The sequence below is a fragment of the Kwoniella europaea genome, chromosome 2 (genome assembly GCF_036810445.1).
Source record: "Kwoniella europaea PYCC6329 chromosome 2, complete sequence".
In the NCBI taxonomy this organism is placed as follows: Eukaryota; Fungi; Basidiomycota; class Tremellomycetes; order Tremellales; family Cryptococcaceae; genus Kwoniella; species Kwoniella europaea.
Genome location: NC_089488.1, coordinates 1,319,058 through 1,331,841, shown reverse-complemented (window position 1 = coordinate 1,331,841; position 12,784 = coordinate 1,319,058). Strand labels below are relative to the sequence as shown.

The 12,784-nt window shown below is 46.6% G+C and overlaps 3 protein-coding genes across 3 annotated transcripts; all 3 read left to right on the top strand.

Annotated features, from left to right (window-relative positions):
• Nucleotides 1-407: 407 nt before the first annotated feature.
• On the top strand, nucleotides 408-1,706 carry V865_006825 (uncharacterized protein; the record flags this gene model as incomplete). Its single annotated transcript, XM_066230582.1, has 1 exon — nucleotides 408-1,706. One exon carries the CDS (start codon nucleotides 408-410, stop codon nucleotides 1,704-1,706), a length of 1,299 nt encoding a protein of 432 aa, XP_066086679.1.
• Nucleotides 1,707-2,717: 1,011 nt separating this feature from the next.
• Nucleotides 2,718-5,275, top strand: V865_006824 (uncharacterized protein; the record flags this gene model as incomplete). Its single annotated transcript, XM_066230581.1, has 11 exons — nucleotides 2,718-2,886; nucleotides 2,947-3,057; nucleotides 3,136-3,270; nucleotides 3,371-3,564; nucleotides 3,702-4,017; nucleotides 4,079-4,159; nucleotides 4,220-4,333; nucleotides 4,402-4,491; nucleotides 4,568-4,776; nucleotides 4,860-5,084; nucleotides 5,156-5,275. The coding sequence occupies 11 exons, from the start codon at nucleotides 2,718-2,720 to the stop codon at nucleotides 5,273-5,275; spliced, it is 1,764 nt and encodes a 587-aa protein (XP_066086678.1).
• A 312-nt stretch (nucleotides 5,276-5,587) lies between these two features.
• V865_006823 (uncharacterized protein) lies at nucleotides 5,588-12,672 on the top strand (the record flags this gene model as incomplete). The annotated part of the gene is made up of 14 exons (XM_066230580.1): nucleotides 5,588-6,151; nucleotides 6,209-6,468; nucleotides 6,545-6,621; nucleotides 6,707-9,235; nucleotides 9,348-9,530; nucleotides 9,596-9,763; nucleotides 10,021-11,162; nucleotides 11,268-11,462; nucleotides 11,537-11,620; nucleotides 11,689-11,752; nucleotides 11,827-12,046; nucleotides 12,203-12,356; nucleotides 12,418-12,518; nucleotides 12,582-12,672. 14 exons carry the CDS (start codon nucleotides 5,588-5,590, stop codon nucleotides 12,670-12,672), a joined length of 5,832 nt encoding a protein of 1,943 aa, XP_066086677.1.
• Between the last annotated feature and the right edge of the window lie 112 nt (nucleotides 12,673-12,784).

The window sequence follows — 12,784 nt, the reverse complement described above, 5'->3', positions numbered from 1 at the left end:
TAGTTCTGAGTGAATCACTGTTCAGATCGAGCACTGCAATCACAATCATACATGAATTACTTTTTGGTGACAGCGTCTACTGGGCCGGAAAGGGTCATCCGACAAACTGGATCGTATGATTACCCAACGCGTTGCTCTCCGTAAGCTTCCGAAGTCAATATGCATTGGATCAGGTCTTAGACCTCTCCTCTACGAGCACTGTCCTGACCTCGCTTAGATGCTTGACCTGAAAATGGGATGGTAGGTAGAGATTTATAGATCTAATCAGATAAAAGATGGTGCTATATCAAGTAGATTGTTCGGCCGGTTTACGTTGACATCTCATCACATAATGACATCGGCCGATCGCATCTTTCACCACCTTCATCTTCATCTCCTTGTTGAAATACAAATCTGGTATATATAGAATGTCAAGATGGGGAGGAGGCACAGGGGATTACTACCCCTATGTACCTCCTCATCCGGCTCTGCATACAGAACTCGACTTCGACATCATGCCCATAGCGATACCCCTTGACTCCGTGTCCATCCACCCACTCCCTCTTAAAAAGGTCATCCCCTTTCCACCTCGTATATCGAAAGATCCTTTACCCGTTGATATCATACGTCGGATATCCTCTAATCTTGCCCAAGATGGGTATCTGGGAACGGTAGCACGTATTCATAGTTGCTCGAAAGAGGTATACACCGCTATCACGCCGATACTCTACGAATCGCTGCAGATCAAGAAGGGTAGATCAGATCATCTACTGTCAATTGTCCCCCTGCAAAACCCTTACATCAATGGCGTACAACATGATTCACTCGTTGATGATACCTTCTTCACCTCGTCGAAGTCAACCACCCGACGCTTAGCGGCTTTCCAACATGTTCGTCACTTGATCATCCACTCATTACCCTCTGATATTCTCTCCAATCAATTCGCGACATCCGTCGAATCTTTATCATCAACAGCATTTCCCAAACTACACTCTGTCCAATTCCTCCCTACAGCTACCGACGAGATTCGCTCTTGGTCACCACCGACATACGATCGACTTCGCAATCCCCCTTTCCTCGAAACCCTCGTTACCACCTGTCAACCCGACCAATTATGTATATCGTTCCCGATCGTGTTATCTGAAAATTGGGAATTACATCGTGATTTGACCGTATCAGGTCAGTACCAATTCATCTCACGTATCGCCAAACTACATCAAGATGGATTATGGAAGGATAGTCTGAAAGTATTCAACGTTCATAATATCGTTCACCAGGTCTTGCCTTCTTTGCCCAACGTGATCAACAATTATCATTTCGCATCGCATACTACAGGATCCATCACTCGACCTATCATTCATCCTCCAGGTGTCCAATCGGTATATATACCAGGTATTCAGTGGTCCTATAGAGCATGGCAAATTGGTAAATTGATCAAAAACTTGTTCCCATCCGGTACTACCAACGCACCTGAGATAATTCAAAATACAAGATGGACTTTTATCAACGTCAAAGGACATATCTTGACTAAGATGTTTAGAGATGATGATGATGAGTCTGGAGTGGGTCATGATGAAGTGATGGATTTGATCAGGAATGCGGTGAAAGTCGGTTTACCACAGGATTTACCACTCAGAGAAGGGTTTGATAAAGAATTGGTGAATGATGTTTTGGATGCTATTGCGTATGAGGATCAGGGGGAGTGCGAGGTCTGTCACTGTGAGTGAAACTTTCTTTCGAAACCAAGGAACGGTATATTGCGCTATCTGTCCATTCCATATATGCCTCACTTTTTCAATATTCTACTACATTGAAGTCTTTCTCGGCTTGCGATACGCTGACCCTTGTCATCCCCATCTTTAGCCACACCCCGATCCGTCCCTCAGGTATCCGACATTCGCGATATCTCTTGACATTGTGACGAGTGTGGGAAATACCATACCAATCGGCATGTGCCCTTGGAATGTGAGAGATGCGATCTCTCGTATCCCATGAAGGTGTTACCTATAAATATCCCATGGATCCCATTAGACAAGCACGGCAGCGGAGTTTAGATCTTGATAGAATAGCATAAAATTCAGCATAGTCATACTTAGGAAGACATCTTCATATCGCAATACAATCATAGCAGACACATGCGTCTTTCATAGTCAGTCATACGAACGATTCTGTAGTCTTTCCCAATTTTATCTTATGTACATTCATTGCGGGGGCCACTTTGACCTGAATGGCTAGTATTGACAATGAATTGAGGATTTTAAGGCAAACTTATCCAAGGTATATCAGCAACTGGGAATCATTGAGTCTTGCTGTGACTTCATGAATAGTTTCTGCATGCATATGAGAGTGAGAATTCCCCTGCTGTTGTCGGTCGGTGGATCAGATGAAAGGACAGCACAAGATGAGAAGATCATCAGGAGAATCTCGTGTCCTTCGTCATGTAACGTGATGGGCTTGACCGATGCAGTCGCTATGGATGCTTCTGCTTTCCTTGGCTGCGCGTATACGCCCCTTCAGGATGCATACAAGGTGAATATAGTGCACTTGAAGATGAATGATAGAGAGGTGAATACCTGTGTATCTGTGTATATGCCACAATCGAATCGAGTTGAAAGCGATCGTCATCTCTCAAATCCAAAAAAAAGTTGGATGCGAGTGACCATCTCCTTTTTCCCCTTTCTTCTCTTCCAACCTTGTTCTTCATCCTTCATCATCAGATATACACATCGAATAAAATCATGTCGGAAGAGCACAGTGAGCTGCATAGCAGCCTGTCGGAGATCATCACAGGTGTAGAATCAAATGTAGCTTCGACCTCCTCTTCAGCATCATCTTCTTCCTTGAACGATGATATAACTCCTTTCCCTTCTCCCGTGCTATCCGCTACTTCCCTAGCAGGCTTGTCATGTAAGTGATCCTCTCTTCCAGTAATGAGATGTAGCTTATTCGGTATCTTCAACCACATAGTATCCTCCGATGGTGAATTGGAACCGGAAGTAGACGACTCAAAGATTGTAACCGAGGAAGACAAGCAGAAGGCATTAGAGTTGAAAGCAGAGGCTAACAAGGCTTTTGGAGGTGAGTGAGACCATACCATATCACAACGCTGTACGAGCGATGTAAAGTCTTCTAGCTAAGTAATGTATCATATCTCAGCAAAGGATTTCAACAAGTCTATCGATCTCTACACTCAAGCGATAGCTCTCAACCCGAAAGATAGTACATTCTGGAATAACAGAGCAATGAGTAAGGCCAAGATGGAGGAACACGGTGCTGCTATAGCGGATGCTAGTGAGTCTGGCTTGCGGCTTTCATCGTTAATCTTATCTATCTAGCTCATTCCTTCAATTGATTGTATGCTGAATGTTCACTCTTCATCCTCCCCGCTTAGCCAAAGCGATTGAGCTTAACCCTAATTACTCCAAGGCATATTTCAGACGTGGTCAATCGTACCTTGCCATTCTCAGACCCACGGACGCTGTACCAGACTTCAAGAAGGCCATCTCGGTCGACCCGACGAATAAAGCCGCGAGGGAGCAATTGCAGTTGACGGTGAAGCTGATCAGGAAGATAGAGTTTGAAAAGGTGAGTCAATCGTATTTGCTCTCCCCAGAATGCTGTGGATAGAGAAAATATCTTATGTCGATCTTCCTTATCTCATCCATCAAACTCGCTATGATATTATCTGAGATATTCATCGCTGATCTCTACTTACTCCCTAGGCTATATCAGTTGGTGAAACCGAAACGGCCTCTTCCAAATGTCTTTCCCTGATTTCCTCCGGAGCATGTGCACTCGATGTCAACACCGCCAAACCTGATTTCCCACTACCTATCATCCCCAACGACCCCAACGGTCGATATAAGCCTACAGAGGAATTCGTAAAAGGGATGATCGAGTCATTCAAGAATGGTGGGAAAGTACCTAAACGAATAGCCTGGGAGATCATTCTGGGTTGTAGGAGTATGATAGAGAAGGAGAGTACGTTGGTGGAGATCAGTATACCGGAGGGGGTGACGTGTGATATCATCGGAGATAGTGAGTTCGAATTATGGCTTCTCTTCGGATAAAGGGCTTCTGTGCTGATTGCCTTTCCTAGCTCACGGCCAATTCTTCGATGTACATAATTTACTCTCGATGACTACTCATCCTAGCGAGTCCCACTATATGATCTTCAACGGTAAGTCAGCTCTCCCGCGTGCTCGAGCGGGATCGTTATACCTGATATGGTTTTTTTCAGGTGATCTCGTCGATCGTGGATCATGGTCGGTGGAAGTCGCTCTAACTGTATTCGCTTACAAATGGTTATACCCGGATTATGTATTCATAAATCGTGGTAATCACGAAACTAATGGTAAGACGCTTGAGCTAATGTGAATTGTATCTACCCTCAGCTGACAATTGCTTATCTATATCTTGCAGATATGAACAAAGTGTACGGATTCGAGGGAGAATGTAAAGCCAAGTTAGGAGAGATGACTTTCAAGTTGTTTGCGGATGTTTTCACCTCATGTGAGTCATCAAAGTCAATGTAACCTGGACCAACACCTGCGATTTGACGATACTTGTTACCTAAATGCTTTCTTAGTACCCCTCGCCGTCCTTGTGTCTGCTACCCAGTCACCCGCATCACCCAAATCAGAAGGATCTCAGCCTGCGATACTATCGGAAGGGAAAAGGAGATTCTTCGTTTGCCATGGTGGTCCGCCTGTCAGTAAGGATGGTGTGACCCTGGATGAAGTTAGAAAGATAGATAGATTCGGTAGACAACCTGGACAAGAAGGTATCATGTGTGAGGTAAGTACGATTTCAAGCTGTATGACTTATCTTGATGTGGATTACAGCTGATTGAATTGATGAAATGTTCTCCTCCCATACAGATGCTATGGACGGATCCACAAGAGCCCAACGGTCGTGGACCTTCCAAGAGAGGTGTTGGGTTAGGATTTGGGCCTGATGTTACCAGGAGGTGGTGTGAATTGAACAAGATAACGGCTGTCATACGGTCTCATGAAGTGAGAGCGGATGGTTATGCTATTGAACATGATGGACTTTGTATAACTGTTTTCAGTTGTCCAAATTATTGTGATTCGACTGGTAACAAGGTAAGCATATATCTCATCCTCTTCCTATGTGATCAATGTGAAGAGCTCACTTTTCAGTCATCCCCTCCTAGGCCGCATATATCCGCATGCAATCGAATGGATCATTATCATACCATCAGTTCGACGCTGTCCCTCATCCCGATGTGAAACCGATGGCGTACAGTTCCGGGTTTAACTTTGGAGGGTTTTAGTTGTAAGACTGCTGTAGTGCATTCATCCATTACTACATATACTATGCATGGTCGTGTTATATACTGCATCTGCATCTGTATCTCCATATGTCCGTATGCTACGTCATGACCCTTTGGATGCCATGTGCCACACTCGGTGTATCGTGATTCAGGGTAACACGACTGTCACTGGTCGGACTGGTCACTGTGCGTTGTCATTGACTGTCTACATCTGCAGCATCCTCATCCTCATCCATTCTATTCCATCGATATCATAGACACCCACGTTGTATTCCCACCCTGTAACACCTAGACAGATCCCCTCTGCCCATCATGCAGCCAAATCAATGGCAGCAACAGCAGTTCTCATACCCTTCCTTCCAGCAACCCCGACCGACTGGTGCACCACAAGGTCAAGGTGGGTTCGGAGGTAACAATGTCAACCCTTCTTTCCTATCCACTCAGCCTACAGGATATCCAGGTCAGCAGCAGCAACTACAACCTATGCAGACTGGGTATCAACCCCAACTGCCTCAACGGACAGGTATGATGGGTGGAATGGGTCAAGGTAATACCGCCAACAACTATTCGTTCCTCAATCAACCACCTCCTTCTAACTCAAGCTTCCGATCCAACAATCTCACTCCCCAAATGACTGGGTATCCTGGTGGAGGAGCTAGTGGACTCATGCCCCAACAGACAGGATATCAACCTTCTGGTCTGATGTCTCAGCCCACCGGTGCATCGGGATTGCTCTCTCAACCCACTGGGTTGATGTCACAGCCTACTGGTATGGGTATGGGAATGGGTAGATTACAGCCTCAGGCTACTGGTCTACCACACGATCCGAGATTACAGCAGATGATGCAGAGCTTCATGCCATCGAATATCAGTCAGGTGGGCAGTACCATATCTCATGTGTTTTGGGTTATGCTGACAATCTATTCGTTGTAGCCCTTCGCACCGTCCGGGTTACCTCAATTCAACCAACCACAATCCCAACAACCACTCACCCAATCATTCCAATCTCTCTTACAGAACCCATCGGTCAATACACCTAAAGTACCTTGGACTCTATCTAGACAAGAGAAAAAGGATTATGATCAGATCTTCAGAGCTTGGGATACGAAAGGGGATGGGTTCATCTCCGGTGAAATGGCCAGGGAAGTGTTCGGACAAAGTGGGCTGGACCAGGATAGCTTGATGAAAATCTGGTATGTCCAGCTTCTTGATCGCCTTCTAAAACATTTGAAGCAGGCTTTGGACTGACTTATTTTGGGTCTATTTTAGGAATCTGTCGGACAAGGATAACAGAGGCAAACTCAACTTGCCTGAATTCCACGTTGCGATGGGTTTGATCTACAGAGGTGAGTTAAGTCGATCTTATTCATATCGATAGTTCTTGTAAAATTCATAAGAGCCGAACGCTGACTAATGGCCCTCTTGTCCTAGCCCTCAATGGAAACACTATCCCTGATGTTCTTCCTGAAGAACTTGTCCCTGCTTCCATGAGAGACATCGATACCACCGTCAACTTCATGAAAGATCTCTTGAAACACGAAGCATCCAGTCGATCCAACGCTTCTTCACCTGGGTACGGAGGTAACAGTCCAGCTCCGACAGGTGCATCGAAAGACGCGTTGATGTACAAACACTCTGACGAACGACCGTCCACCTACAAACCTTCGTCAAGACATCTAGATAGGAAGTCGGTCAGATACGCTGGTGAAGATCCTGATGCCGAACTGAAAGATATCAGACGTAAACTCGAAAACACCTCTACTTTCTTAGAGAAATCCGCTGAGAAAAGTATTGAAGATGAAGAATTAGAGGAAGAGACTGAAGCTCTCCATTATAGAGTCAAGAGAATTCAAGAAGATATTGAATACACTTCCAAAGGTAGACGTACAGTTGAGAAAGATGAGGAGAGAAGAAAGCTCGAGAGGGAATTACTATACTTGATGCATGAGAAATTACCTGAACTCGAACGGAAACAAGAGAGAAGATTGGAAGAAAAAGCTATGGAGGAGCGAGCAGGTGTCAGAAGAAGAGATGAGAGGAATCAGACCCATGGTAGATACGATCACAGAGACAGGGACAGGGACAGGGATGATCACGATAGGTATAGAGGTACTTTCGATAGGGATCGAAGCAGAGAGAGGGATAGATATGACGATCGAGATCGATATGATCGTGATAGGCGAGGTAGCAGGGATAGGGATTATGATCGATATGACCGAGATCGACGAGGATCATATGAAAGACCTAGGTCACCTCCCTCTACCCGATCACCTCCTCCCGCACCTCCTCCAGCGTCTGTTGCTGCTGCCACCTCCGCTCCACCACCGCCACCAGCACCCGCCCAAGCTGCCGCCCCTTCCACCAAGAACATGACGCCCGAAGAGCGAAAGGCTTATATAAGAGAACAAGCTCAAAAAAGAATCAATGACCGACTTCGTGCTTTAGGAGTGGAATCTGCTCCAGCTGAAGAGACGGTAGATACCAGTGTTCAAGATAGGTTGGAGAAGGAGAAGAAAGAAGCAGAGGAGAAATCTAAACAGGCCGAAGCTGAACAAGCTGCTCGAGATGAAGCTAGAAGAAAGAGATTAGCTGAAGCTGGTGGTCCCGCTCATGAGGAAGAGAAACCCCAGACCTCAGCTCCACCTGCTCCCCCTTCACCTGCTGCACCTCTCAAATCAGCAATGAAGAAGCCCGCCGCTCCTCCACCCCGATCCAAGGTCGCACCTCCCCCACCTACTTCTAGACACCCCTCGACTCCAGCTGCCCCTGCCCCTCCACCATCTGCACCTAAAATCGTCGCCCCTCCCGAAGAAGACCCTGAAGAAGTCGAGTTGCGACAGAGGGAAGAAGCCGCTGCCAAGGCCCGAGCCGACCGTAGAGCCAGACTGGAACAGCTTCAGCGAGAAGAAGAGGAAGAACGTAAGCAGGAGGAAGCTTTGCTGGCTGCCAGACAAAATAGAAGCAAAGCGCCTAGCCCTGCTGTAACTACACCTGCAACAGAATCGGCACCACCTCCCCCCGCCCCACCTGCTCCTCCTGCGCCTGCACCTCCTTCTGAAACATCTTACAACCCATTCCGAAAACCAGGTGCCGCTCCTGGAGCTACCCCATCTCCTGCTGCTCCTGCAGGAGGTTTCAATCCTTTCTTCAAACCCCCTGCAGCTGCTTCCTCTGGCACCGCTTCGCCAGCTGCCAAATCTCCTGAACCTGCTGCTTCTGCTCCTCCACCACCCCCTCCTCCAGCGCCTCCCGCTCCACCAGCTCAACCCGCCAAGACCGCTTTCAGATCTCCTCCAAGTGAACCAGAGTGGGAAGACATAACCGAAAAAGAAGCCGATTCCGATGACTCGTCCGACGACGAAACCTTCGCATCTAGAGTGGGTAGACAGGGTCTCGCTCAGGCTTTGTTCGGTAATATTTTGGGATCAGGTGGATCAAGTTCGCCTACCACCTCTAGACCTGGATCTACCACACCTGCTGCACCCGCCGCACCACCAGCACCTAAAGCCCCTTCAGCTGCGTTGTCCAACTTGGGCGGTGGAGATCCCGGTCAATCCAGAGGAGCGTTGTTATCGGCCATTCAGGGTGGAGCTAGACTAAAGAAGACTCAGACGGTAGATAAATCCGGTCCCCCAAGTATAGGTAAAGTGATTGGTGATTCTGCTCCACCATCACATATTAACGAACAACCTCGAGCTGTTTCTCCTCCCCCAACATCTCACCCTCAAGAACAAGATGACGAGGATGATTTCAAGAGCAGTAGGAATGCGAATAGGCAAAGTATCGACTGGTATGCTGGTTTGGCGGCTGACTCGACCCACCCTGCCGCTCAACATGCCGAGGAGTCTACATTGGCAACTACAAAAGAGGAAGAGGAGCCGATATCTAACGGAGGATATGAGCAAGTCAAGGAGAATGGAGGGGAGGCTGATGACCTGGATGAGTTTGATTTGTCAAAGAGTGAGTCTTTTGATCACCTTTCGATCACCAAGTCGATTTAGGTGCAGACCTTACTGCATGTATCCAATTTTACCCGGGCTCGATATGCTGACTTGCTCTTTGTCCTTCTCAGCACTCCGTGTCCGCTCGCTCTACCAATTTGCCGGGACAAGAGATGTCGATCTCAGCTTCAAAGAGGACGTCGTGCTTGAGGCCCACCCGGCCAAAGATGCAGGCAGTGCCTGGTGGTACGGTACATTGGTCAAGGAAGGAAGTAAAGGATGGTTCCCCAAGGATTACGTTGAGGAGCTGCATGGTAAGTCAGCTTGCTATGACAATCCACATTCATATACTCATAAGTTTGAATACTTGTCTTATTAGTCACTCGAGCGAAAGCCTTGTTCGACTATCCGGCAGGTGAAGAAGACCAGTTACCTTTCATGGAAGGTGATGTACTAGAAATCGTCGATCAATCAGACCAAGATTGGTGGAAGACTGAGAAGGCAGGAGTCATCTTCCTTGTACCTGCAAGTTACTTGGAGATCCAAGGTTAGTCATCAATCATTCACTCGCTTCATTACGATAATCAAATGTTTACGAATAAAAACTTGGCTTTGTACGCAGGCTGAAACTGTATTTGATTTTTGCTCTTTCTACTTGCTATCTTATTTGCTGTCCATACCCGAAAATTCACGGAAAATCCAAACAAAAAACAATATTTGATGTTCGAAAATGATCTGTTATGCACATTAATCACGGTCCGATACTGTATGGTATGATCTTATTTGCTCACTTGTCCTAAACAGGCTCAAAACCCGAAGCCAAAGCTCCCACTGACCCCATCCTAGATATCACACCTCCACCTCAAGAACCTATCATCAAAGATACTGATAAAGTTGAACAGCTTGCTCCACGACCTACCCTATCCAGTGCCATACAACCCAGACCCACATCGATGCTATCTGTCACATCTTCGATCGGCAGATCCCCTTCTCTGATATCGGACGATGACGATGGTTCGTCTTCTTCGGGCGACTCGGTCCTCTCATGGTGGTCATCGGACGAAGAAGGGTCGGATGTGGATGAGGCAGAGAGTGAAGATGAGGAAAAAGAAGCGGAGAGGAAGAGAAGAGAGGAGCAACGACAGAAAATCCTTTCTGCAGCTGGATTGCAGATAAAGAGAGAACCACCACCTATCCCTGGACCAGGATCTAAAGTGGGTAGGGTCGTTTCGAGACGTAGACCACCACCTGGTGTGCCAGGTAAGAAACGTAGGAAGGCACCAGCTATACCAGGACCTTCACCTGGCCAACCTAGCAAATCGTTACCTGCCGTACCTACTTCCGAATCGTCCATCACCAGTCCAACTGGGACAACAACCTCGAAAGAACCTCAAGACGCATATGCACGATACGAAGCTTTCCTCGCCCAATCTCAACGTCCACCTAATTTGAGGGTTGACTCCGGTGCGAGTGGTAGAGCCAGGAGTCAAAGTCTGATACAGAAAGTAACTACCGGTCAAAGTATAACACCTCAACTTACTGGACCTAATGCTTCTGCTTCTACCTCCAGTGGTAATGTACCTCAACCTCAATCACCTACTCCTTCAACCACTCTGTCCTTATCAGGCAGTACCAGCGGCGGAAAGATATCTGGGTTTTTCAATAAATTAATGACGAACGCAAACCAACCTCATCATGCTAAACATCCAAGTATCTCTGGACCAATCATCAGCGAAATGATCAGTAGACCTGACACTCCGTCTGCCACCAATGCTAACAATAACGGTGGAGGTACGCCAAGCGAGTTCGGTAAGACGTGGGGAAGTCTCGTGGAACCTTCTGTATTAGGAACGATGAGTGATAGAGAGAGGAAGAGACAGGAGGCTATATTTGAATTCATAGCTACGGAAGCTGGGTACGGAAGGGATCTGCAACTGATTGTAGAGGTGGGTGCAGATATATCCATCATTCGCTCATTTCTTATGGAACTCATTATTCGAACCGTGTCAACACTGTACGGATTCGACTAATTCATATTGTTCACCTTTTAGGTATTCTACGCATCTCTTATCCCCCTACTAGATGAGAAATCGTTAGAAACTATCTTTGCGAATATCGAAGATATCTTACTGTTCAACACATCTTTCCTCAGCTCATTAGAAGATAGACAGAAAAGTTGTAGATTGTATATCGATTGGATTGGTGATATATTGGAGGAGCATCTTGCGAACGCTGATGTCTATACGGTGAGCTTTGATGGGCTTTTCCTTTCTGGCCTACTTCCACCGAATTCGACAAATTAATTGACTTTGTGATATAGACTTATTGTGTGAACCAACCAGCTGCGATCAAGCTCTTGCAAACCCTAAGAGAGAGTAATCTCGATCTTGCAGGTCATCTCGCTGTGAGTGCTGTCAGGACCGTTCGCTTGTCCATCAGACGCTTTGATTAAGCTGATACAATTCCTGATAGTCACTTCGAGAAAACAATCCCACACTTCGAGGACTTGATCTCTCCCACTTCCTTCTCAGTCCGAGTAAGTTTTTTTCTCAATATGACCACATTGAATTTCCGATCCTCCTAACTGACTATCTTTCGCTGCATCTGCAGTGCAACGAATCACTCGATACCCCTTATTGATCAAACAGATCATACACTATACCGATATCTTAGACCCATCGGGTGAACCCAACTCCGATCTCCCTCGAGTTGAAGACGCTTTGAGGATGGTAGAGCACATTGTTAGTCAGATCAATGAGAGTGTGAGAGAAGCTGAAGGTGAAGAGAGATTGAAAGCTCTGAGTGAGAATTTATGGATTGGTGGAGAGGGGTGAGTCTGTCATTGCATTCTCTTCCCCCTCTGATCTTCTCTCGTCGCACCATCTCCTTACTTTTCATCTTATCAATTCCAAAATTCTTCCTCTTTACCCTTCCTTGATGTTTGGTGGTTGGGTCAACGAAGCTGACTCCGACATTGTCTACCCAGCCGTCTTGATCTCACCGCTCCAACAGCCTTGATGGGGCCACGAAGATTACTCAAGGAAGGAAAGGTCTCCAAGTCTAAATCAGGCAGGAGATTGACGATGATTCTGTGTAACGATATCATCGTCTTACTGGACGGCCAAGACTTGTATAGGATGGTGAGTGTCAATCTTGTGCAATCGAATTACCAGACAAGTTGAGCTTAACCGAATTATTTAGCCTTTACCACTACACGAGGTTCAAATCCGACATGGTAGGGATGATACCAGCTTCATCCTCAAGATCGACGCACGAAGAGGTGGAGATACTATTGCTCTGCGGTAAGTTTGCCTATTCCTTTGGAACAAGTCGCAGATTACAGCTGACATCATGCAACGAAATAGAGGAGTGAACGCAAGAGACGTGAAAGAGTGGATCCAACTGATTACGAAAGCTAGGTCTGGCGCTTTGTACGCTAGAGGAGGGCGAAAATGATGATAAACAAAGGCTCGCCCATAGAACCATTATGTATTCCCGTATCCATGCAATAAACATAGCCCGAAGCAACAATCCGCTGTCAGCGCTGAATGCAATGGGTATCAGTCTG